The following is a 26,810-nucleotide window of genomic DNA, read 5'->3' as shown; positions in this document are numbered from 1 at the left end:
AATATACCTTAGAAATTAGCTGGTATTTTCGTATCTGTTTTGCTAAACACCAGGAAAACATATTATACTAAAATATTAGTCAAATTGCCAAATAAACAATTGATATGAATCTGCTGTCATTGAGGTATTTAAAGTTACTAAAAGACGTAAGTATAATATTTGTGCGCATTTTGAATTTAATTATGGCCTCATTTGTCCTAAAACAAGGACTCAAAAGGAGGTTTGTGAAATTTTTACCAATAAATACCCGTTTCGAAGTCTACAATTAGCAAAATTGAAAACAAGTTTCGTGAAACTGGACATTTAAAAAATATTCAAAAACCAGGTAAAAATGTTCAATTAAATGTACTTCTAGGATTGAGGAAAATCCGCATAAGACAACTCGAGAACTTCCCTTCGATAATGATATAAGTAAATCATCTATTTTGAAAGCTTTGCATAAAGAAAAATACCACTCTCCCAAAGTTCAGTTGGTTCAGGAGTTAAATGAAGATGTTCATGATAAAGGGCAATAATTCTATGAAAAAAAATTTTTCTTAAATATTTCCTAGAAATAATGTATATTGCAAAACAACGTTTTTCGGGTCAGTTAGTAAATAAATAAATTTGTATACTTAAATAAGATGAAATTAAAACATGGTTTTACTTTATTTACATAAATATCATTTGATAATTAAAACAATATATTCCTGAAATGAACAATAAAATCTCCACTTATTGCCAATTTAAAATGACGTGACATAATAATAAGTATAAAGTTATAACAACTGTACTGGATAACATCACTGGCAACCCAACTCTAAAACAAAAATATTTCAATCGTAAAAACGTTTTCGAATGACATAATAGTTATTTACGTTATAAGTTCGGGAAGTGATTTAGTACGGTACGAGATAGATGTTTATGGACGAGGCGACGAAGGAGCCGAGTCAAGAATATCTAATCGAGTACTGTAATAATAACTGCACGGACGTATATCGTAATGCTTTTTTATACTGTTTTCGGTTTTTAATAAAAAGCAAAATTATATTAAAATATGAAATGTCATATTTGACAATTTTACTGAAAAATAGCTCCTTTTATTACTCTTTTATTATGAAAAAAATAGAAGTCACTAAGGTAACATTGTAAACAAAGGCAGACATATTCAATTTTTAAAAATACAAAAATATTTCAATCGTAAAAACGTTTTAGAATGACATAATAGTTATTTACGTTATAAGTTCGGGAAGTGATTTAGTACGGTACGAGATAGATGTTTATGGACGAGGCGACGAAGGAGCCGAGTCAAGAATATCTAATCGAGTACTGTAATAATAACTGCACGGACGTATATCGTAATGCTTTTTTATACTGTTTTCGGTTTTTAATAAAAAGCAAAATTATATTAAAATATGAAATGTCATATTTGACAATTTTACTGAAAAATAGCTCCTTTTATTATTCTTTTATTATGAAAAAACTAGAAGTCAGTAAGGTAACATTGTAAACAAAGGCAGACATATTCAATTTTTAAAAATACAAAAATATTTCAATCGTAAAAACGTTTTAGAATGACATAATAGTTATTTACGTTATAAGTTCGGGAAGTGATTTAGTACGGTACGAGATAGATGTTTATGGACGAGGCGACGAAGGAGCCGAGTCAAGAATATCTAATCGAGTACTGTAATAATAACTGCACGGACGTATATCGTAATATTTTTTTTTATACTGTTTTCGGTTTTTAATAAAAAGCAAAAATATATTAAAAATGAAATGTCATATTTGACAATTTTACTGAAAAATAGCTCCTTTTATTATTCTTTTATTATGAAAAAACTAGAAGTCAGTAAGGTAACATTGTAAACAAAGGCAGACATATTCAATTTTTAAAAATACAAAAATATTTCAATCGTAAAAACGTTTTAGAATGACATAATAGTTATTTACGTTATAAGTTCGGGAAGTGATTTAGTACGGTACGAGATAGATGTTTATGGACGAGGCGACGAAGGAGCCGAGTCAAGAATATCTAATCGAGTACTGTAATAATAACTGCACGGACGTATATCGTAATATTTTTTTTTATACTGTTTTCGGTTTTTAATAAAAAGCAAAAATATATTAAAAATGAAATGTCATATTTGACAATTTTACTGAAAAATAGCTCCTTTTATTATTCTTTTATTATGAAAAAACTAGAAGTCAGTAAGGTAACATTGTAAACAAAGGCAGACATATTCAATTTTTAAAAATACAAAAATATTTCAATCGTAAAAACGTTTTAGAATGACATAATAGTTATTTACGTTATAAGTTCGGGAAGTGATTTAGTACGGTACGAGATAGATGTTTATGGACGAGGCGACGAAGGAGCCGAGTCAAGAATATCTAATCGAGTACTGTAATAATAACTGCACGGACGTATATCGTAATATTTTTTTTTATACTGTTTTCGGTTTTTAATAAAAAGCAAAAATATATTAAAAATGAAATGTCATATTTGACAATTTTACTGAAAAATAGCTCCTTTTATTATTCTTTTATTATGAAAAAACTAGAAGTCAGTAAGGTAACATTGTAAACAAAGGCAGACATATTCAATTTTTAAAAATACAAAAATATTTCAATCGTAAAAACGTTTTAGAATGACATAATAGTTATTTACGTTATAAGTTCGGGAAGTGATTTAGTACGGTACGAGATAGATGTTTATGGACGAGGCGACGAAGGAGCCGAGTCAAGAATATCTAATCGAGTACTGTAATAATAACTGCACGGACGTATATCGTAATATTTTTTTTTATACTGTTTTCGGTTTTTAATAAAAAGCAAAAATATATTAAAAATGAAATGTCATATTTGACAATTTTACTGAAAAATAGCTCCTTTTATTATTCTTTTATTATGAAAAAACTAGAAGTCAGTAAGGTAACATTGTAAACAAAGGCAGACATATTCAATTTTTAAAAATACAAAAATATTTCAATCGTAAAAACGTTTTAGAATGACATAATAGTTATTTACGTTATAAGTTCGGGAAGTGATTTAGTACGGTACGAGATAGATGTTTATGGACGAGGCGACGAAGGAGCCGAGTCAAGAATATCTAATCGAGTACTGTAATAATAACTGCACGGACGTATATCGTAATATTTTTTTTTATACTGTTTTCGGTTTTTAATAAAAAGCAAAAATATATTAAAAATGAAATGTCATATTTGACAATTTTACTGAAAAATAGCTCCTTTTATTATTCTTTTATTATGAAAAAACTAGAAGTCAGTAAGGTAACATTGTAAACAAAGGCAGACATATTCAATTTTTAAAAATACAAAAATATTTCAATCGTAAAAACGTTTTAGAATGACATAATAGTTATTTACGTTATAAGTTCGGGAAGTGATTTAGTACGGTACGAGATAGATGTTTATGGACGAGGCGACGAAGGAGCCGAGTCAAGAATATCTAATCGAGTACTGTAATAATAACTGCACGGACGTATATCGTAATATTTTTTTTTATACTGTTTTCGGTTTTTAATAAAAAGCAAAAATATATTAAAAATGAAATGTCATATTTGACAATTTTACTGAAAAATAGCTCCTTTTATTATTCTTTTATTATGAAAAAACTAGAAGTCAGTAAGGTAACATTGTAAACAAAGGCAGACATATTCAATTTTTAAAAATACAAAAATATTTCAATCGTAAAAACGTTTTAGAATGACATAATAGTTATTTACGTTATAAGTTCGGGAAGTGATTTAGTACGGTACGAGATAGATGTTTATGGACGAGGCGACGAAGGAGCCGAGTCAAGAATATCTAATCGAGTACTGTAATAATAACTGCACGGACGTATATCGTAATGCTTTTTTATACTGTTTTCGGTTTTTAATAAAAAGCAAAATTATATTAAAATATGAAATGTCATATTTGACAATTTTACTGAAAAATAGCTCCTTTTATTATTCTTTTATTATGAAAAAACTAGAAGTCAGTAAGGTAACATTGTAAACAAAGGCAGACATATTCAATTTTTAAAAATACAAAAATATTTCAATCGTAAAAACGTTTTAGAATGACATAATAGTTATTTACGTTATAAGTTCGGGAAGTGATTTAGTACGGTACGAGATAGATGTTTATGGACGAGGCGACGAAGGAGCCGAGTCAAGAATATCTAATCGAGTACTGTAATAATAACTGCACGGACGTATATCGTAATATTTTTTTTTATACTGTTTTCGGTTTTTAATAAAAAGCAAAAATATATTAAAAATGAAATGTCATATTTGACAATTTTACTGAAAAATAGCTCCTTTTATTATTCTTTTATTATGAAAAAACTAGAAGTCAGTAAGGTAACATTGTAAACAAAGGCAGACATATTCAATTTTTAAAAATACAAAAATATTTCAATCGTAAAAACGTTTTAGAATGACATAATAGTTATTTACGTTATAAGTTCGGGAAGTGATTTAGTACGGTACGAGATAGATGTTTATGGACGAGGCGACGAAGGAGCCGAGTCAAGAATATCTAATCGAGTACTGTAATAATAACTGCACGGACGTATATCGTAATATTTTTTTTTATACTGTTTTCGGTTTTTAATAAAAAGCAAAAATATATTAAAAATGAAATGTCATATTTGACAATTTTACTGAAAAATAGCTCCTTTTATTATTCTTTTATTATGAAAAAACTAGAAGTCAGTAAGGTAACATTGTAAACAAAGGCAGACATATTCAATTTTTAAAAATACAAAAATATTTCAATCGTAAAAACGTTTTAGAATGACATAATAGTTATTTACGTTATAAGTTCGGGAAGTGATTTAGTACGGTACGAGATAGATGTTTATGGACGAGGCGACGAAGGAGCCGAGTCAAGAATATCTAATCGAGTACTGTAATAATAACTGCACGGACGTATATCGTAATATTTTTTTTTATACTGTTTTCGGTTTTTAATAAAAAGCAAAAATATATTAAAAATGAAATGTCATATTTGACAATTTTACTGAAAAATAGCTCCTTTTATTATTCTTTTATTATGAAAAAACTAGAAGTCAGTAAGGTAACATTGTAAACAAAGGCAGACATATTCAATTTTTAAAAATACAAAAATATTTCAATCGTAAAAACGTTTTAGAATGACATAATAGTTATTTACGTTATAAGTTCGGGAAGTGATTTAGTACGGTACGAGATAGATGTTTATGGACGAGGCGACGAAGGAGCCGAGTCAAGAATATCTAATCGAGTACTGTAATAATAACTGCACGGACGTATATCGTAATATTTTTTTTTATACTGTTTTCGGTTTTTAATAAAAAGCAAAAATATATTAAAAATGAAATGTCATATTTGACAATTTTACTGAAAAATAGCTCCTTTTATTATTCTTTTATTATGAAAAAACTAGAAGTCAGTAAGGTAACATTGTAAACAAAGGCAGACATATTCAATTTTTAAAAATACAAAAATATTTCAATCGTAAAAACGTTTTAGAATGACATAATAGTTATTTACGTTATAAGTTCGGGAAGTGATTTAGTACGGTACGAGATAGATGTTTATGGACGAGGCGACGAAGGAGCCGAGTCAAGAATATCTAATCGAGTACTGTAATAATAACTGCACGGACGTATATCGTAATATTTTTTTTTATACTGTTTTCGGTTTTTAATAAAAAGCAAAAATATATTAAAAATGAAATGTCATATTTGACAATTTTACTGAAAAATAGCTCCTTTTATTATTCTTTTATTATGAAAAAACTAGAAGTCAGTAAGGTAACATTGTAAACAAAGGCAGACATATTCAATTTTTAAAAATACAAAAATATTTCAATCGTAAAAACGTTTTAGAATGACATAATAGTTATTTACGTTATAAGTTCGGGAAGTGATTTAGTACGGTACGAGATAGATGTTTATGGACGAGGCGACGAAGGAGCCGAGTCAAGAATATCTAATCGAGTACTGTAATAATAACTGCACGGACGTATATCGTAATATTTTTTTTTATACTGTTTTCGGTTTTTAATAAAAAGCAAAAATATATTAAAAATGAAATGTCATATTTGACAATTTTACTGAAAAATAGCTCCTTTTATTATTCTTTTATTATGAAAAAACTAGAAGTCAGTAAGGTAACATTGTAAACAAAGGCAGACATATTCAATTTTTAAAAATACAAAAATATTTCAATCGTAAAAACGTTTTAGAATGACATAATAGTTATTTACGTTATAAGTTCGGGAAGTGATTTAGTACGGTACGAGATAGATGTTTATGGACGAGGCGACGAAGGAGCCGAGTCAAGAATATCTAATCGAGTACTGTAATAATAACTGCACGGACGTATATCGTAATATTTTTTTTTATACTGTTTTCGGTTTTTAATAAAAAGCAAAAATATATTAAAAATGAAATGTCATATTTGACAATTTTACTGAAAAATAGCTCCTTTTATTATTCTTTTATTATGAAAAAACTAGAAGTCAGTAAGGTAACATTGTAAACAAAGGCAGACATATTCAATTTTTAAAAATACAAAAATATTTCAATCGTAAAAACGTTTTAGAATGACATAATAGTTATTTACGTTATAAGTTCGGGAAGTGATTTAGTACGGTACGAGATAGATGTTTATGGACGAGGCGACGAAGGAGCCGAGTCAAGAATATCTAATCGAGTACTGTAATAATAACTGCACGGACGTATATCGTAATATTTTTTTATACTGTTTTCGGTTTTTAATAAAAAGCAAAAATATATTAAAATATGAAATTAAAAAAAATAAAAGTCACTAAGGTAACATTGTAAACAAAGACAGACATATTGAATTTTTGGAAATACAAAAATATTTTGAAATATATTGATAATTCAAATAAAATTGCTGAGAAAAGTGCGAAAGCAGTAGGCCAAATTATTCGAATTAAGTCTTCGAAAAGGTACGAAAACGAATATGTGAAACTTTTGTACAAGTGTTAAACCAAATCCACACATCTTCCAGCATTATTGAAAATAAAGAAGTACATCCAGTAAATCCTACAATAAATGTTTCTGGTAACATTACTGTTAACATTCAAAAATTAGAATAAAAGTTTAGTTATTGATGTTAACTGATTTTTTATTTCCAATTATTTAACGGGATTGGGAGAATTTAAGAGTACAGTGAATTACAAGGATACCGTAAAATGCTATTTTCCGGACTGAAATTATTAGTGTAAAGTCCACTTTACAACACGAGTAATGTTCTGAGTGATTTGATAGAAACTCATTTGTCCAAGATGTATTTTTTTATATTTAATTCATTCTTTACATAGCTATAGCTCGATAAAAAATATATATTTTGTAGAGAAAGTCAAAATAATGTAATTTTTGAATCGGTTCAAAAGCGTGAAAAAAAATATCGTAGTGGTTCAGTTTTTCACGCTTTTAACGCAATTATAAAATTGTTTTATTAAAATGTGTGAACTGTGAACTCTTTCTTTCTCATGGCAATTCGTTTCTCCTATAAACTGTCACATTCTTATTTCTTGATATTCGTTCAAGGAAATCCGTTTTGTGTCTAATTAAAAGGAGTGTAGTATTATTATTATTAGTGATGGAGAGTAATAATGATGGAAATTTAAACTGCACACCAGAAGATATTGTTGAATCGACAACTGCAGCGACTATGAATCTTCTCCCTGAGAAATCCAGGGAAGAACATTATTTGAAGGAATATAATTCTTTTATGGAGTGTACTAAAAAAGGCATCAACAGAAGTAGCTTCAACACTTTGGTTAGGTTAGGTTCTTTGAACCTTACTCTACAATTTTAAAAAATGTTCAGTTGGTCAAAAGTTATTAACATCGAAAGTTAGTAATAATAGTCGATTTTTAAATATGCATTATACGGAAAAAAAGCAAAAGACCTTGTCCTCTTAAAATGGGCCATATTTGCATAAAAAAATTGTCATACTTTGTTTAAACAATGGCGATTTAAACAAAACGTACTAGTTTTTCGCAAAAACGTCGAGCATATTGGATTCAGCGACTGAAAATACATAAAAATTCCACTGTTTTATTTTTGGCTCTATGATTGCACACGGCAGCATTGACCGCACCCGGACTACTAGTACCGATTGATGATAATGATTAATCCAGGACGTCACCACCAATGATAATGCGTTTATCTCTCGCTTATTTTGCACTCTTTAATTCATATTTTAAACAATTGAGAACAAATGAAATGAGTAAATTTTGATTTTATAATAATTTTGCCACTAATATTTCTGAGAAAAAATAATGAAGTGAATAGAAACTACATACATATTCCCTATTATTGTTATGTTTTAGAATATTATTATATGCTTACTTTAAGAATTCTAAAAAAGTGATTCGATAACCGTGTTGTTCTGCCACACCTGCACAAATAATGTTTGAAGATGATCCTAACAGAGTACTGTTTCCTGAAATTTATAATTTAATTTAGTTCAATAACTATCAACAACTGTCTGATAATGATTTAAAATGAAAGAAAATTTGAAGATGGATCTCTATATTTCACTTTGATTTATCATTTAAAATAATTTGGTCCATTCAAGAATTATTCTGCATCCTACTGTAAATATTCATATTCCGTCATAATATTGGATCTGTGATAGTTGAAATTGCCAATTGACAATAATATTGTTATACAGGGTGTTTTAAAAAAGGTGATCCCGTCTCAAGGATACATAGAAAACGTTGAAGAAAAAGAACTTATACATATTTTTTACGATTTTGCCGAAAATACTGGCAACATTTTCTTGAAATTTTACACCAACATGTCTTGGAAGCTGGTACATTCAATGAATTTGTTTTGATGTCTGACTCTCATAGAGGACGCTAGTTACACGGTTCGTACCAAGTAGTTTTGAACATAACATTTTCAATATTAGATTTGAAAATTTTAAAGTAATAACCGATGCTGGTATAAAGTATTGATAAAGTTATTAATTCTTATTATTTTTAATTAGTAAGCATTATGTAAATTGAACATTTTTTGTTGCGTAAATGAGACCCCATCGATAAAACCATATACATTTAAAAAAATTGTGACTGAGGGTTTTCGTTTGTTGTAACGTTTCACAAAAATCCAGTCTAATCAGTATAGGATCTTGTTTTGCATAGTTAAATAACTATAGACACTGAGCTATTGGAGGCATTAGTATGAATCAAACAGCAATTTGAAGATCGTGTATTGCGGTTCAGGGACTCAAAATGTTGTTTATTTCATACTAAGGCCCCCAATAGTTGAGTACCCATAATTATTTAACTTTGAATTTTACACGAAAATAGTATTTTCGCCGAGTTTGCTATGAAAAACTGTCATTCATTGATATTTATGACGTCGAGTCAATAGTAATTACATTTCTGAAACCTTGTTATTTATTAAATAAATTAGATATTGTTAATCAAAATGTACTATAATTTTAAATACATTGAGATGTTATCAACCTTAGGCGAGTGCTTAGGAAACACTAGTGCAGCAGTTAAGCGTTATGCAAAAAAGTTTTCTCGAAGAAACAAGTAAAAATACATGTTAGTTCAATTGAAATTTTGCTTAATAAATCTAGTATTGTAAAAGTTATATTCAATACTACTTGGTACGAACCGTGTAACTAGCGTCCCCTATACAACTCAGATATAAAAACAAATTTATTGGATGTATTAGCTTCCAAAACATATTCGTAAAAAATTTCAACACAATATTGTGGCAAAATGATAAAATAAGTGTATTTTTTTCTTTTCAACGCTCTTATTCTTTCGTTCTATTCGAATTTTTGAGCAAACCCCAAATATTTGTCAGTTTTTTATATATCCTAGAGACGGGATCACCTTTTTTGAAACACTCCGTATATTTATCACAAAATGAAACAGAACTTTCAACTGTTTTTTTGTTAAATAAATAAGACAGGGGTTATTGTCAATATGACGGTTGAAAACAACTAAAAAACTCTTATGTATATTTCAAAGAATAATTTTACCAACCTCCTAGACAAGATCCAAATGCAATAGCCCAAATTAGTGGAGGTAATGGTAAATGTAAATCTTCATTATTGGACATGTCTGCCGCTATTCGTATCATCATTGTTGCGAGTGGTAGATTATCTACCAGAGCTGATACTACAGATGACACCCATAAAATTAAAACTAATGCTGTGGCCAGTCTTGATTCTGGACCTACGGATGTAATTACATATTGTGTTTGTTTTCCTACCCAATCGATTAATCCCAAACGAGATAATGCCTGAAAATATCAATTCATTTTTCAAATGAAATCAAATATGTTTTTTGTAGTAAATAAACGAGATATTATATTTTATTTTTGTGATAGATACGAAACAATCACAAATTATTTTAGTTATTACATTGGGCTTTTCTACCAAAAAGGTGAATTAATTACCTCAGCTTGAAAAAATATAAAAATTAGATAGACAGATAAAAATGCTGCTTTTGTAACTACTGTTATTTTTTTCAATTCCGACAAACTTGTAAAACGTCGGTTATGTAATCGTGAGAATTAGCTTTTATTAACGACAAATGATTTTAGATGTTTTGAAACCCGGCGGGTGTAATTTGGGCGCTAACCATCCTTCTTTACCTGTCTGACCAAGAAGGGTAGATAATCCGACATGTATTTTCGGCGCTAAGAAGTGCAGGTAGGTCGAGTCATAAAATAATCCAATAGAGGGAAAGTTGATAGATTTTTAAGTAGGTTAGGTTAGGTTAGGTTATGTAAATCTCTTATTTTATATGTAATATGTACTTAAGTACTAAATAAAAATATAAAGAAATATAAAATTTACTTTGTTCTGTAGAGTGTTACAAAAATGTTGTAAGGAAACTTTATTAAGGGCAGATTTTTCATTTAAAAAAAGTGCAAAGTAGCTCCCTCTAACGGTAAATTTTTTCAGACCTTAAGTGATAATAGGTCATTTCTCTTATAGGAAAATCTAAAAATACAAAAGTATATCTTATTATAAATGTCGGTGATTTAATAAATAACTTAAATCATATACTTCAGTCGGTTAGCGCCCAAAATACACATAGGATTAAACTGACCCTTCGGTCTTGGCGCCTAGTTTACATGTTGTAAAAAGTACATTAATCCTTTAGCGCCCTTGAAACCAGGCGGTTATAGATAATTTACTTTAAGTTTATTACAGGGTTGATAGTTGGGACATTGTAAAAACTGGATGAAGTAAGATAAGATAAGATAAAAATAATTAGGAATCATATACCGAGCAGGATTAGTTATCAATAAATAATTTTGGGAACATATCTGACGACCAGATGCTCATAAATGAACGATTTTGGGTTTATGATGCGGTCGATAGTTGTAGATATTGGATATGGGCATTAGCAGGAAATGTTTGGAGTAAGATTCTAAAAATTAGAGATCGTACCATCCAGTGAGTTACAGTTAGCTGACCCCTGGTTCATGTATGGTATTGAACTTGGAGCCGTTATAACAAACATAAGTCACTGATTCATAATTGAAAATAGTTGAAAATTGCTGAAATTTTTGAATATAAATAATATAGATATATGAAAATAAAACGCTGCGACTTTATTAAGGCCGGGTTTTAAATTTCGCCAGGAAATCTTTACGGTATTAGAATTCTGTTAATATATTGACGGTTACTTTATAGTTAAGGTAGAAAACCAAAAATGAATTTGCGATATCACGAATAATGACGTTTATTTTAAAAATATTCAATAATATATAATTGAATTTAATCTCACCTCCATCAATATGAATAAAGATGCGAAAAATATCAACGTTGACCATTCAACTCTGGCAAATATTCCTTCTAGATCCTTTGTATCATAGAGCAGAAGAAGGAGTATTACTCCCAAAAGTGCTGTCCATCCAAGACCAAGGTTGCCTAACATTGAAACGTATCTCATGTATAATTTAATATAAATCATAACATTTTATTCTGCACTTCGAATAAAATTCTTCATTTATTATACCGAAAATTAAGTCGTTATACTTACAGAAAGTTGGAAATGAATTCAAGAAAAATACGCTTATAACCAGTGCGAGCGTTATCCCGGATTTAATCAACAAAGATTTATTTCTTATCGGATACTAAAAATGAAACATGGAATGGTTAAAAATAAATGAAAAGAAAAAAATATTGGTATATATTCGTATAATGAAATGTTATTATTGCTGGTCGCCTTGATGGATATTCTAATTGTTATTTTGGAAATTAGAAAATATCTTTTGTTGTCTATGGTCTAGCGTCATTTCGGTTATAACCTCACTTTTCTAAGCACTTGTGTGAAATTCAATTCAGTGTCTGTAAAAACTTTTTTGTAAATAAAACCTGGTGCTGTTATTGTACTTTTTCAAATATTTGATATTTAATGTTTACGTTTTTGCATATTTCTATCATACTGGGGGCTTTTTTGATGAAACAATTTATTGTTTCGTATGCATTCTAACCTAACTTTATCATTTTTCCGCGGTATCATATATAGTGTCGTATGCGCTGGTTTTTATGGCTCTCAGAAGCATGTTAATACTATACTTGGGGATGGCTCACTTAGTAATGATGAATTAGCTTCCGATTCTGATAGTTAATATGTTCTCCCTAGACAATTTCAACGTCATAGACGATCTCTTGTTATATCCGAAACAGATAGGGATTGCTCTGATGATGAAAATAACCCTCCACCAACCACGCAGAAAAAAGGAAAGGCAAAAAAGATAAACCCAGTAAAATAACACTTTATTGGAGCCACGCGGCTCCAGAAATGGAGCAATTTATGGCAGGGTAATATTCATGTCAATAGTGAAATTACCGATCTCACGATATTACTCGAACAAGCCTTCAGGACAGTCACAAATTTACGAAACTATGATAAATTTTTGTAATAAACAAAAATTACACTTGAAAGACAGCAATAATTATATCCCGTTGGGCAGTCCTAGGTCATGATACGTTATTCAGTGCGCCCACTATTAGGCATTAGGCAGCAGCTTTTACTAGTATCCAAAGAGGAATATCTGGCAGTTGATGAACAGATAACTCCCTTTGTCATGACCTGAAACAACCCAGCGGAGCCTCATAAATGTGGATATAAGATTCAAGTTCTCAGTGAAGTTTCAAGATACAGTTATGATTTTGAGATTTTTGCTGTAGATGAAAGTCATACACTACTTGAAGGTGTACCAAACTTGGGTGTTAGCAGCAATGTCGTGACTCGTCTTACTGAAATAGATATGTTAATTATAAGATCTATTTTGATAAGTGGTTCAATAGCATTAACATTTGCCTCAAGTACAGTGCACCTGAACAGATTCATTAATATAGATAGGCCGCCAGAAAAGGAGTTAAAAAATCAAGAGCAGAACGTGGATTTTTAATTGACAAAGTTGTTACTATTAACAAAGTTGGTGTTGGTACCGTTACTTGGTTTGATAATATGCTTTCGACTTAGTAGAGAACCAATGACTACAAAATGAAGGTACTTTAGAAAGGGAAAACTATAGAAAAACATTAATTGCCCTCAAGCAGTTGAAGTATATAACTTGATTCGTATAGAATTCATTTGCGATCTAAGAAATGATATAAATGAATATTTTTTCATATGATAGACATGTGTGTTGTAAATGCTTGGATTCATTGGCGCAGAAACAATTCAGACGTTTACATGTCTCTATTTGATATCAAGCAAGCTATTCCAATCCAATCCAGGCACACCAACTATACCAAAGAAAATGAGATAAATTCATATCAGACATCAAGATGTACCTTTAAGTGAGAACTGACAAAATAGATCATTTGCGTGAATGGATGAAAAACAAACAAAAATGTCGATTTTGTGGTAAAAAAACTTAAACAAAGTGTAGAAAATTTTCTTATGTTACAACGACAAACGAAACTGTTTTTCGGTATTTCAGATTAAAATTATTATAGTTTTTATTTTATATCAAACACTTAAATTTATATTTGTTCCTTCATTCTTCATACGAATCCATATATGACTGTACTTTTTTTATTAAAATTTGTTTGTGTGCATACTAACCCATATACGACCTTTCCAAGTAAAGCCCAAACAACTATCAAATATTTTTTTTCCATGTTTTTCATAATTCATGCAGTAGATGTTTAACTAAATTACGGTTATTACATTGTAGATATACCGTGAAAAAGTGTTCAAATAGCCCGGAAATTTTTTGATATGTGTGTGGAGAATTCATTTCCACATTTCAGCGTCGAAAATTTACGCCATTCCATTATTTGATAAGTGCTATATGATCTATTTTAGTTTCCCTGTGCGCCAAAAAAGCTAAACAAGAATCTAGGCGTTTTGCCTTTTGGTATATCAATTATTTGGTCGGAATCAATACATTATTGTTATGTTTGTTTGATTCAAACAAAATGCGTCACAACTAAATCCAAACACACTGTCCAGTATCCAAACTTGTCATCGGCTAGCAGACCAATCCTACATAGTGCCGAACTCTCTTTGCCAAAGCCTCTAAATCAAGCAGAAAGTCGAGACTCTGTGTCTAGTCCGGTATCTCAAGAGAGTGACCCAAGTTATGAACCGGCTACTTCAAAAGAACCGCATTTATTGATACAAAGTGATTTGAACGATTTAGTACGTGATTTGCATTTGTCTGAAAAACAAGCTTAGTATTTGGGGTCTCGTATTTACTTAATCCTAGTACGAAAATTTCTTATTTCCGACATCGTAAACGATGAAATGAAACCTTACTTTTCTAGGGCAGATGATTTAGTCAGTGCCGAATATTTTGCTCATAGTTCTGATAAGAATGAGACTTCCGAGAACATAAAGTTCCTCCTTGAAAAATTTAAATACAGTAAACATGTTTGGAAAATTTATGGAGATTTTAAAGTCCCTATCTTCCAGTTTCTTTCTTTTGTTAGTTTTTTTTTCACCAATTAAAATTTATCTGATTATTTCACGTTACCTGTCTTTTTAAATCTTCTATCTGTTCCACACGTGTATCGTAAGAAGTGAAATAACAATTATTAACAGTATCTTTCAATTTATTTTGAAGTTGTGCTGTTTGTTTTAATAACGTATCTTTAATTATATTTTCATCTCTACTGTAACTACTAACAGAGGCTGCAGTTCGTTCCCAAGCAGCTATTTCTCTTTTCAAATCTAAACAAAATAAGTATTATAAAAGACATATCACTTATAGAAAAAATTCTGACAAACCTCGAATTTCTTGTGGTTCATCGGACTGATAATATTTCATGTCTCTATACAAAATTTTTATTTGCAGACCGATTACGACGAGAGTTATACAAACTCCGACGCCCATATGTAAAGTAAATTTACCGAAAGTGACACCCTAAAAAGTAGAAAAAATAGCTTATTATTTTAACTGGTGTAAGAAAGTCATCGAAGTTTAAGATATTAGAGAAGAAGGTCTGAGTATGTGTCCTGCTGCTAATTCGGGTCACCCCAAAAATTTGGGAAAACCGAGAGCGCCACTGAGAACAATATATATTGGCAAGGCTGAGGGATCCTACAATCTTTAAAACACTTAGGCTATTCCTCCCCTATATAAACCATCCATCCAGCAGGTGCTTCGAAGGACACACGAGTATCACCATCAAACTAATACTGGTATCAAAGGGACTAGTGATAGTAGATAGCATATCTTTTCGCCTTTATGTTTTTCTTTTCAACATCTGCAGCTTCAAAAAATGAAGGCTACTCATATCAAATATTATTCCAATAGCTCTCCAGGTAAAAGTAAAAATTTTTAGTTACGACGTGATCAGAGAAGCAAGCACCCTCTGAAAGACTGAACGATAGCATGCTCGACCTGTTTCTTATTAATATTCAAAGCCTAAGCGCCAAAACAGATGATTTCTCTCCAGCTGATGAGGATATGGAAGAAATTGGTGGCATTACAGACGGGGAAGACGCGGAATGCATGTTTTGCGATGATCATTTCAAGGACAACACAACTATGGGTCCAGTGTTAAATGAACAATGTGCTGGAGCAGAAAAAGACGCTTATGTCTACGACTATTGTCGCTAAGTTTTGCTTAAGTTCAACTTTTTATCAAAATATTTCTTGTTTCAAAAAAAAGTTTTTTATTGGCATTTGACTACTGTTGCAAAATATTTTGGTCCTAAAATACTACATAAGGAAGTAACAACAATCTGGGTGCTGAATTTTATATTCATAGGACTACATTATTTTGAGTTATTATCAAATGTATAAGAGGGGACCATATTCGGACCTTCTCCTCTATATGAATTGAATATTCTTACAGCTTTAACTACATCTGGATAAGAGGCAATTAAGACATTAGGTGGGTCTCCGATCGGCGTTATAGCTCCTCCAATATTCGCGGATAATACTGTGTAAATTAATATTTGAATCGGATTAATTTTCATAACTTCACACAGCCTAATGGAAATAACAAGAATAAGATACTAGTTTTAAGTTCATCTTAAATGCTTACTTAATCGTAATGGGTGTGACGAGGAGAGCTGCTGTGACCGTATCCAAAAAACAAGCAGTAAGAGTTGATAATCCGCATAGAAGGTAGATCAGTGTCCACAACTTACCTCCAGATTTCTGAAAGTGACATATTTATACCACTAGTTTTATGATCTATTACTGAGAAATAAAAAATCAAGATTTCAATTCAGTAATTTTTGCAAAAAGAGTGCCCGTACATTTTTTTAAGCAACTTTATTTATTAATTAAACGCTTTACAAAAGTATTAGCAATTGTTTGAAACTCAAATCAGTGCTCTAAAGCTCCGGCCTTGAGACTTAATTAACTTAAACAGTCTCAAGTTGTCGCATTACGCACTTTATAACATAACTTATTTTTTTCTCACAGTACCTACCAAGTATTTAAGAATCTTCTACATTTTCTAACAAAGATTTGGTAAGATAATTTCATTACTTAAACTATTAAAGATTTTGAATGCGAGCTAAAGAGGATTATCTAAAACTATGTTAGTTCTGTTTGGCGATAGATATAAGTCTGTATTTGACGTTGAATTGTAACTGTGTATTTCATTATTTGAATTAAAGTTTGTATTTGATCTTTGCAGGTTATTTAATATTTTATAAACAAGTTTTCATTGGTCAAGTTGCAATAAAGATTCTAATTTGATATCTCTAACTCTTCATGCAAAACATGTATTGGTGTGAGATAACTAAACAAAATTTTTAAAATTTGTTTTGCATGATTTGAATTTCATTGAAATTATTTTTCTCACAGGCTCCCCAAATGGATGAAAATTCCTATACCTAGAGGATTTACTTTATTTACTATTTGATTTATAATCATTTGACAATTTAAAAACTCCCATCTATTATCAGTCCCAGATATTTAAGTGTGGCAACTTTTTCCAAAAGAATCTTATTGATTTTTGAATCAAAATTGTTTACTAGTTTGTTTCTTTCAAGGAATTATATACGTAGTTTTATCAATATTTATTTTTAACTTGTTAGAAAACAGCCAATGGCAATATTTATTAAGGTCTTCGTTAATTTGTTTATTGTTTGCATTTGTTTGTCATTTTTAACTGTGTATACTAATAATGTATCATTTGCAAATATGTAATGCTGTGCTTTAAGATTTGCAAATTGCAAGTTAAGAACTTATCTCTAAAGAACTATTAAGCACTATCTTTAAAAGTATATTCTAGTGAATTACTAATCATAAATTGAGCCATCCGTTTTTTAAGTACTCGAAAATTTTCTATAAAACATTTATAACATAGTTGTTATTTTTTAATCACGAACGTTTGGGATAATGATCTACATGAATATGCAGTCAATATTGAAGCTTAATTTCATAAATTGACGTATCGATTATTCGAAATACGTACTTGGAATGCAATAACTGCGATGTAATCAAAAATACCGGTTTCGCTGAAAATTGATACAATTGTCATCATAGAAAACAATAGTATCAAAGTTTCAATATCTATCCAAGATATTAGTTCTGCCATTGATGGTCTTTGATCGTAAGCAGCTAAAGCTGCTACAGAAATTGTGCTTGCCAAAATAGAAGCCATAGTTCGGTGAATTACCTGAAATGAAAAAATTTGTCAAAATGCCAATAAGCCAATTAAAGCTTGTGGAACGTTTAAGTTCCTCCCTATTGAGCGTTCGAGAGAGCCATAAAAGTATTTAGCTGCTGCCACATTTTTGAATTTACTTTTGTTTCTACAACGTACTCGAAGATTTTCCGACGCATATTATTATCGATCGTTGAATTTTTTGGTGTTTTCAGAGGGTGAAATCCTTCTTATTTATTTTAATTACGATCGATAATAATATGCGCCGGAAAACCTTCTTAGACCTTTTGATATTAGGTCTCTTGTGTTTTAAAATTAGTTTTTTTAATAATTTTTAAGAGATTGATAGAAAATTGGCGCTTCGACTTAATTTTAGTCTTTATCTTTGATTTTATTTCATTTGTATTTTTAGCAATAGGTTGTCGTTTTAATCTGAGATTATCAATTTTCTTAATATTTTTCTCTTTGCATTTATTAAAAAGTGATTCAGCTCTTTTTTGATATTTTTTTTCCAATTTTTGTAAAATATCAATAGGAATTACTTCACTTATTTTGATAAAGACTAAAGTCGTAGTAGAAACGTCAATTTTTTATTAACTAATTTTAAAACAAAAGAGACCTGAAATCAGAACATTTAGAAGCATTGATATATCAAAAGGTCTAAAAAATAAAAAATAAAAGAAATTTATAAATTGTATAACACATCTGACACTGACTTAAACATTGAATTATCATTTTCAAACATTTGTGACATTTCTATTTCACCTATTTATACACGTTTACCATATTTGAATCAGTTGCTCCTAAGCTTCCTGGAATCTTTAAGTATCATAATTCCAAGATAACATACACTCAAACCCTCAATATTCAACTAACCTCACCTAACCTATAAATTACAATTTCACTTATAAGGACCTAACCTGAAATGTTTGCCAAGATTTCCGGTGATTTTGATATTATTAAAGTTTGTAAAAATTTTTAAGCTCATGGAATTCAAAATTCAATATTCAAATCGATAGAAATTTCTATATATATATATATATATATATATATATATATATATATATATATATATATATATATATATATATATATATATATATATATATACATATAAACGGTTATATGTGATTAAATATATTTACCTCAAATATAATAGTGGAATAAAGTATTATTAATATTAAAGCAGCGTACAAAACGCCATCTTCTGGATTGGTCGGTTGCAAATTATATTTCATCGATACTGTAAAATTCGATTGTAAATTTGTGTTGAATTGTAAACTAAGCAAATGATAGGTGAAATTTTTTGTTTCATATGGTATCAGCTGAAACACTTTACTACATTCCGTTTCTGGTATCTGATCAAGAAATTTGTTATTTGCCAATGGTAGTTGCCAATTTTCCGAAACGTTCTAAAAAAACCAATTTTGATTTGTAAATTTAGTAAACTAAAACGAATTTTTATCGATTAAAGGATTATCATTGGGTTTTACCTGTAGTGAAATAACATTTGTATTATCAATGTATTCTGGATTGGTGGGTACATCTTTCATCACCATAAGTTGTACCCATACATCCATATGTTCTCTTGTCAAGTTTGCATAATAGGGAGGAAGAAATCGGCCATCTAGTATCACTTTTATTTTATTATCTTTTGGAAGCTCGTAAATAACAAAACCTAAAAATCTTATTTTATTTATTGGGTCAATTTTACCGCCTCGGGTAAAACTGGAGATTAAACTAAAATTTAAACTATGGCTTGACCTCAAGTTTAAACCAAGAATAAACAAGATTTGTTTTAAAGATAATTGTGTAACAGGTTGAGTGCTGACTACTCCAATCGGAGTGCACTGGCATCGATCAACGACGCCGACTACTCCAATCGAAGTGATGTGTATGCTTAATTTTTACGTATCAATATGCAGTCGTTACTAGCAAGGGTATGTTGGAGCTGCTCCAGCGTCCTTCTAAAAAAATTTGTAGCAGTGGTGACGAATATTTTTCGGAGTCCGAAGATGAAGATCATCTCTACGAATCAGAGTCAGAAAGTGATTCAGATGCAGATGGACATGATGATGACCAGTAGTTAGGAAATCGACCGGCTTCACCTGTAAATACCGGTCCAACTCCGACTATGGCACAAGCAAATTGTGGACAAAAACATGTACATTAAAACAATTCAAGAAAAATCAAGAGCTGTTAGTACCGGTTCTGTGCAGAGGCAGACCTTTAGATTTTCTCTGCCTTATAACTGACGACACTCATTTATCGCAGATTATGGATCAGACAAAATGATATTCAAGTTTTTCTCAGTAGTGAAACATCTGCAAAGTCACGTATCACAAATCACAAATTGGAAGCACCTTACAGTTCCATAATTGAAAATTTTCATAGGTCCGCTCTTCAATATACCCATTTTCCGGAAGCATATCTCAAAGAATAGATTTCTTCTCATTTTGAGGTGTCTACACTTTACATCTACCAACACTAGATCGCTTAGACAAAGTAAGATCTGTGGTCCATATGGTCCAATATGAACAATCTCTATTACCTGGGAAAAGAATTGTTAGACGAATCTATGCTGCTATGCCAAGGGCTTTTACAGTTCAAACGATACATACAAAATAAATAACCCAAGTACTAGTTAAGGCTTCATATGCTTACAGAACCTGATGTATTGGTGCTGAAATTCCGCGTGTTTGAAGGCTCATCAGATGAATATGGCGGAACTGGACATACAACCAAAGTAGTTATGCAATTACTTGAGGAAAAGTTAGGTCAAGGACACGCGGTATACCTCGACAACTTTTACAACAGTGTTGACTTAGCTATAAGGTTTCTGGAAAATGACACCTATTGCATCGGTACCCTAAGAAGAAGGAGAAAACGAATCTAGGTACACTAATGGCATTCATGTTGGAAAATGGAAGAACAAACGCGACATCACTGAATTTGGGAATGAAAGTGGCATTTTCTAGAATAAAAAGGGAAAAAAGCTGAAAAACATAAAGCCATTTTATACTATTATTATAACTATATGTCAGGAATTGATCGCCCAGATCAAATGTTGAAGTACTTTCAATAGCAAAACGATAAGGTGGTTTTAGAAACTTTTCATTCATGTTCTGCAAATGAGTTTGACTAATGCATACTATCTACATAGAAAGTACTTTGGTGGTCGTCGCCTTTGTTTCTATTACTTTAGACTGGAGGTGATCGGAGACCTGTTAAACCCAAATGATGATGTCTTGTCCGTTCTCTTAAACAAAAAAATAATCCGAAGGCTAGAAAAAATTGAGAAAACCATGAGTTTCTAGGAAGGAATGTAGAACCTGCAGGCAAAAAAATGAGGAAACAGACGACGTTTGAATGCAAACAATGCCCCGAAAATCCTGGTTTTTGTGTAAAGTGATTTGAAGACTTTCATAAAAAAATGTAGTTCTTGTCAGTCTGGTATTTCCTATATTTTTTGCCACTTGTTTATGTGATTTCCATTTTCCTGGTTATTAACTGTAAACTAATAGATCGTAATTTTCTTTTGTAGGTATAATATCTTGTTAGCAGTGTACTTTTAGTGTGATATTCCTTATGTTTTTGTTTGCTTTGAGAAAATTTATTTATGTTGTTTTGATTTTTTATGATTATTTACCCGTAAACCAAATATGTTTTTTTTAATACCTTATCTTATGTTACAAGTTTAGTTCTTTTGAGTTGCTTGTATTCAAATAAAGGTTTTTCGAATAATTAGATTTTGTTTTTATTGTAAATTTATAGCCACAATTTATTGCTACTCCGATCGGAGTGTTCGGCATTCAGTGAAAATATTAATGCCTCACGTCGACCGCGCCGATGGTAGCATCTTTTTTTTGCTAATTTGAAACAAAAAAAAATAAACAGTTAATAAAACTATAATTTACATTATTTATTGCATAAATAAAGGCAACAAAACAAATAACCTCAACCTTAACAGTCAACCTGTTAAGAAAGTTGACAAAGTTAACAAACATGAAAAATCGTGCAATTTATGTGAAGTAGTACTTTTGGTTTACATTGTGAAGAAATACAAAGAGACAGTCGAATCCAAAAAAAGTGATACCGTAAAAGGAAAAAGAAAAAAAATGAGAGGAGTTGGCAATGGAATAGCATGATGAAAAAAGCAAAAACGGTCATGTCATCAGATATAAAGCGCAAATCCTTAATAATTCTACCAAAATTCTTTATAATATTGTGAACAATATCTTCTTCTTTTTCTAACGTTAGAACTAGGTCCTGTATTTTCATCAAGAGTTCGCCAGGAGTAGTTGGGATGCTGAGGACCATCTTTCATACCACCTTATAGGTGGTCGTCCAGGAGGTTTATCCAACGGTTTAGCCTCGGATGTAACTGGATGAACAATATGAAAAAGTTAAATTCGGATCCTCCATTTCAATATAAACTAAAGGTTAAACTACCATCTGATCGCCTGTAACGTTTAAGCCGAAGTTTATAAAAAGTGAAAAAACCGGTACCCGCCGCTTAAACCGATGCTTGAGTTAAACTCCATTTGTAAAATTGGGCCTTAGGTATAAAGTTCATTTTGAAGATTATGATTTTGTTATTTCTAGGGCTTGCGCATACTAGCTAATCAAAAAACACTCCACTTACTGTAAGATGAACCATTTGGAATATTTAGTTCGTATGATTCCTTATCTCTTTCGTTATTCACCCACAGTGCGTAACCGCAAATCAACCATACTAAAACTAACCCTCCAATTTTAAGTATTTTATAATAATGTTTCACATCATATTTCATTCCTTCGGTGTCCCTATGAAACAGAAACAGAAATAAGCTATGTTTAACAATTTCGATATTTTTTCTACATTCTCACTATTTGTTGTTGAATTTGAAATTGTAAAAATTGAATTGAAAAATTTCATGATAATTAAAAAACTGTGGTACCGTCAATCGAGGGACTTTGCCTATTTTCGAAGTTACAATCAAATTTCAGATATTTGTAAATGGTTTTTCCAGAAAAATACCCAATTTGTACGACCATGATCTGAAAATACTGAATCAATGATTTTTCTATTACATCATTAAATCTTGTCGCAAAAAATTGAAAATGTGTAGGCGAAGTCATCACCATTTCTCTATATTTATAGGTTCATATTCCCCGTGTCTGTAATTTTTTCACTCTGTCATGTTAAAAGGACTAGGATTGAAGAGCATACATAATCAAATTTAATTCATTTAGTGTATATTTTTATAGAAACATTTTCATAAACTTGAATTACACTAAACTTATTCTTCAATAAACTTAATAAACACTTTAATACACACTTCAAAAAAATTAAAAGACACTTCAGAAATATTTGGAAAAAATGGAAAACTCCTCTTTTTTCTTGTGGATTATCTGCTTTGAGAATAATGTCTGTGCGTTGAATGCTCGCCTCATCTAAAATTTCAGAGAATCTGAATGTTTTTCCCTTGTGAGATGTTTCCATCAAGTAGTAGTATTTTTGCCACTGATTTCTTTCCTTTAAGTTCAACAACAAGGAAATTTCCAGCATTGCATGTGATGTTATCTGGTACCATACATTGGCCAGAGGAAACAGTTAGTCTATAGTCTTCTTCTTCATGGTCCGCCTCATATTAAATCGAGGAAAGACTAGAGTCATGCACAGAATATTCGTCCTCGTCTTCAATAGTACTCTCGCTTCCAGTATCACGTTTTTTTTCTAAGCTTCCGAAGTACTTGGTGTTGTCAAATATTTTGTTCAATTTCTAATGTAGATAGAAAAACGTAACGAGGTTATAATAAGACTTCAATAATTTTTATAAATAAAATTAGCATTACAATATTCAAAAATGGTAATTTAATGAAGATTCAACAAGAACATTAGGTGGGCAAAGAAACTCCGTTTTTCTGGTGAAGTACGAGATGACTTTACCCACAAGGTTTTCTAATTTTAATCAAACGAATTGAATAAAAACAACAACTTATAGTCAATACTCATTATATACTTAACCTTTTGTTCAGGGAGGCTCCACAAACTAAAGTTCGACACCACTATTAAGCACTTGTTGAATGTTTGGTAGAGAAAACAGCTGTTTGGAATGATAAGAAATTCCTAGACCGCCAAAAACTCAGGGGAGCCAACGGTACATTTGGGAATGTTGATCCAAGTACGTTAGGCGCCTCTGGTGTAACTTGGATCAACCATTTTTAAGTACTAAACATTTTCTCAAAATCTTGACAAAGATATCCCGAGGGGAAAAGTCCTCCCAAATGACGGTAGTTTTATTATTAGCCTAACAGCATATGAAATTGTACTGTTTCTATACCAAATAATTATTTGTTTGCTAAAGATAATAAAGATTTTTTTATTGTAAATAATAATAATTCCAGTGTCTAGAGTAAACTAATAGGAAAAAACACGCTTAGTTTTTTTATTATTAGATACTAATTTTATTCCAATAAATTTATTTTTTCGTACTACATTGTTTGTCGTAATCGACATAAGAAATAAGACGTACCTGTTTTGTAAAAAAGCTTGTCTTGTAACATCTTCTGTTTCTGTGTTAACACCATTAAATCTTGAATTTATAGTTTTTGTATCCGGTACTGGTACGCTGATTTTTACTTTGGATGTACTAGGAATGTTGATACTTTTAAAAACTGTTTTGCTGGAACTTGTTTGTTAAACATTTTGCAGAGGACTAATATACGTTTAAAATGACAGGAAATGCATTCAAATTATGGTAGAAGGTTATATGATTTAATATTTTAAAAATTAGATATCATCAATTTATTTGAATAGATATTACGGTGAAATAACCTGGCCTAGTAGATACTATATTATATAAAAAGATTCTTTTACACGAATTTTTTTCCGAGAAATGAGTATATAGGAAATTATGAGGCCAAACCTCTAAATTATATAATATAGATTTTTTGGTATCACCAAGCTACATTCATCTAGAATTGAAATAACTGAACAAAACATGGAAAACGATAATAAAATTGTTTAATAAAATATTTTATCCCGAAAATAACTCGAAACGTAATTCTCGATCGAACAAACAGTAAAAGTTATTTAAATACCAAAATGTATTCATATATTTATAAACTAAATCTTGATTATTACAAATTAACAAAGTTTTATTTATATATTATTTATAATTGTACGACATGGATTAATGAATGTAAAGAAATCACCTTATGCTTAATTCCTTTTCCATTTTAAATAGGTATTATAAAAATAATCTAAAATACGTTTACTTGCACTCAATTACAAACATACTTCATAAAATAAAAGTGGACTAATCAAGTTTGGGAATAAAAGATTGTTTTTACTTACATTTCTTTATTGTACGCATTAGCCCACATTAAATGTATTTAATAATTATTAGATGTTTTACAACATTCCAATTTAGGACAAAATGTTATAATAAAATTAATTTCAAACTAAATTTTTGAGCAACTAGGATTCGCAAGCATCGAGAGCTGCAATATCAGTGCACTCCATAATTAGAGGAACTTTCTTTAAACATTCTTCGTTAAAATCTGGAAATTCCTTCATTGTTTTCATAACGTCAAGTTTACCTGAAAATATATTAGATTAAAATTTTTGTAAAAGTGAAAATGGTGTAAAACCTTTTTCATCAATCAACTTTAGAGATATAAATATACAATGAAGGTAACAGTAACAATCTTCGTCTAGTTCTTTTATAGATTCATCTTCCATTTGTTTTACTTTTTCTTTACTAATACCAGTTTCCTTAATACAAAAATCTTTAACGGTAACATTACCATTCTCCGAAGATTCGCACTTAAAATAACAAAAATATTCAAATAAGAAATTTATTTTGAATGAAGTTTTCTTTAATGAATCAATATGGATAAAACTTACATTTCCTTCTAATATAATACTACCTATGACTAAGATACTAAACAAAAAATAATTTTGAATCATGTTATCACTTTGCCACTTTTGGTAATCTGATTGAACTAAAAAAATACGAATTTATTTAAATCATTTTTATTCGCTGTTGTATTACATAATTCAAATTGTCCAGTAGCGCAGACAATGAAATTGCAAATTAATTAAATCACAATAATAATTTGTTAAATTATGCCTATTTTATTACTATGGCAAAGATTTGTTCGTGTATAATTTTATCCGTGGATTATCATCTAGAGATTCTTGAAGACAGTTATATAAATTGTTGGGATTATGGATTAGGTAACGGTGTATTTATGAAAAAAAAACTTATCATATCAATATCAATACGTTATCCATTGGGAGATTATTTTTTTTCTATTAGAGTTTCGAAGGTATGTCCTTACAATGTTAAGGATCGGAGAGAACTAACTACCTCATACCTAAACTATATATGTTGGGTTTGTATTGCATGCAATATTCCCACACGCCCTCTCAAAAATTAATCCTATTCGTGATTTAAAATGTCAATTGGAAGAATTTATTTATAACAATATGATAACTAAATACAATATTTGAATACCTTACTTCTAATATTAATCGACATACCTTCCGTTAACTCTTTGTTTGCGACGGTATTATATAGTGAACCGATATCTGCCTATCATCACGATAAGGGAAACCCATAAAAAACCTTATCAGATCAAAAAAAAAATACAATTATAATATTTTATCTAAATATTATTTATTAATCAATCTTCCAATCCCATTTTTGCTCTCAACTCCAGAAATTTGGTATTGGCTTCG

General features: G+C 30.2%; 2 protein-coding genes across 6 annotated transcripts; both read right to left on the bottom strand.

The window, feature by feature from the left end:
• Positions 1-619: 619 nt before the first annotated feature.
• On the bottom strand, positions 620-25,612 carry LOC130451971 (P protein-like). 5 transcript variants are annotated; one of them, XM_056791335.1, is made up of 15 exons: positions 25,422-25,612; positions 24,598-24,714; positions 22,725-22,885; positions 19,573-19,757; positions 19,225-19,491; positions 17,888-18,091; positions 16,502-16,617; positions 16,308-16,446; positions 15,237-15,372; positions 14,983-15,179; positions 12,030-12,123; positions 11,775-11,917; positions 10,017-10,275; positions 8,359-8,452; positions 620-799 (listed from the first exon to the last, which is right to left on the bottom strand). In XM_056791335.1, the coding sequence occupies exons 1-15, from the start codon at positions 25,448-25,450 to the stop codon at positions 715-717; spliced, it is 2,226 nt and encodes a 741-aa protein (XP_056647313.1). In that variant the 5' UTR covers positions 25,451-25,612; the 3' UTR covers positions 620-714. The 5 variants fall into 5 exon arrangements, with proteins under 5 accessions (XP_056647313.1, XP_056647305.1, XP_056647308.1 ...); XM_056791327.1 differs by lacking the exon at positions 25,422-25,612 and adding an exon at positions 25,280-25,389 and having other exon boundaries at positions 24,598-24,753; XM_056791330.1 differs by lacking the exon at positions 25,422-25,612 and adding an exon at positions 25,280-25,389 and having other exon boundaries at positions 24,598-24,747.
• LOC130451988 (uncharacterized) lies at positions 25,411-26,111 on the bottom strand. Its single transcript, XM_056791351.1, has 3 exons — positions 25,974-26,111; positions 25,718-25,892; positions 25,411-25,666 (listed from the first exon to the last, which is right to left on the bottom strand). The coding sequence occupies exons 1-3, from the start codon at positions 26,034-26,036 to the stop codon at positions 25,545-25,547; spliced, it is 360 nt and encodes a 119-aa protein (XP_056647329.1). The 5' UTR covers positions 26,037-26,111; the 3' UTR covers positions 25,411-25,544.
• Between the last annotated feature and the right edge of the window lie 699 nt (positions 26,112-26,810).

The sequence above is a fragment of the Diorhabda sublineata genome, chromosome 1 (genome assembly GCF_026230105.1).
Source record: "Diorhabda sublineata isolate icDioSubl1.1 chromosome 1, icDioSubl1.1, whole genome shotgun sequence".
NCBI classification, from domain to species: domain Eukaryota; kingdom Metazoa; phylum Arthropoda; class Insecta; order Coleoptera; family Chrysomelidae; genus Diorhabda; species Diorhabda sublineata.
Note: the sequence above shows the minus strand (reverse complement) of the source record. Positions and strands in the feature narration are given on the sequence as shown.

Bases quoted from the DNA above. Each gene is read 5' to 3' on its own strand.
- LOC130451971 (XM_056791327.1), bottom strand. From the start codon at position 25,302: ATGGAAAAGGAATTAAGCATAAG. The intron at 18,092-19,224 runs GTAAATATATTT...TTTTCATTTCAG, and splicing joins ATTCCACTATTATATTTGAG to GTAATTCACCGAACTATGGC. The intron at 10,276-11,774 runs GTGAGATTAAAT...TGATATTTTCAG, and splicing joins CTTTATTCATATTGATGGAG to GCATTATCTCGTTTGGGATT.
- LOC130451988 (XM_056791351.1), bottom strand. From the start codon at position 26,036: ATGATTCAAAATTATTTTTTGTTTAGTATCTTAGTCATAGGTAGTATT. The intron at 25,893-25,973 runs GTAAGTTTTATC...TGTTATTTTAAG, and splicing joins GTATTATATTAGAAGGAAAT to TGCGAATCTTCGGAGAATGG. The intron at 25,667-25,717 runs GTTTTACACCAT...ATATATTTTCAG, and splicing joins AAAGTTGATTGATGAAAAAG to GTAAACTTGACGTTATGAAA.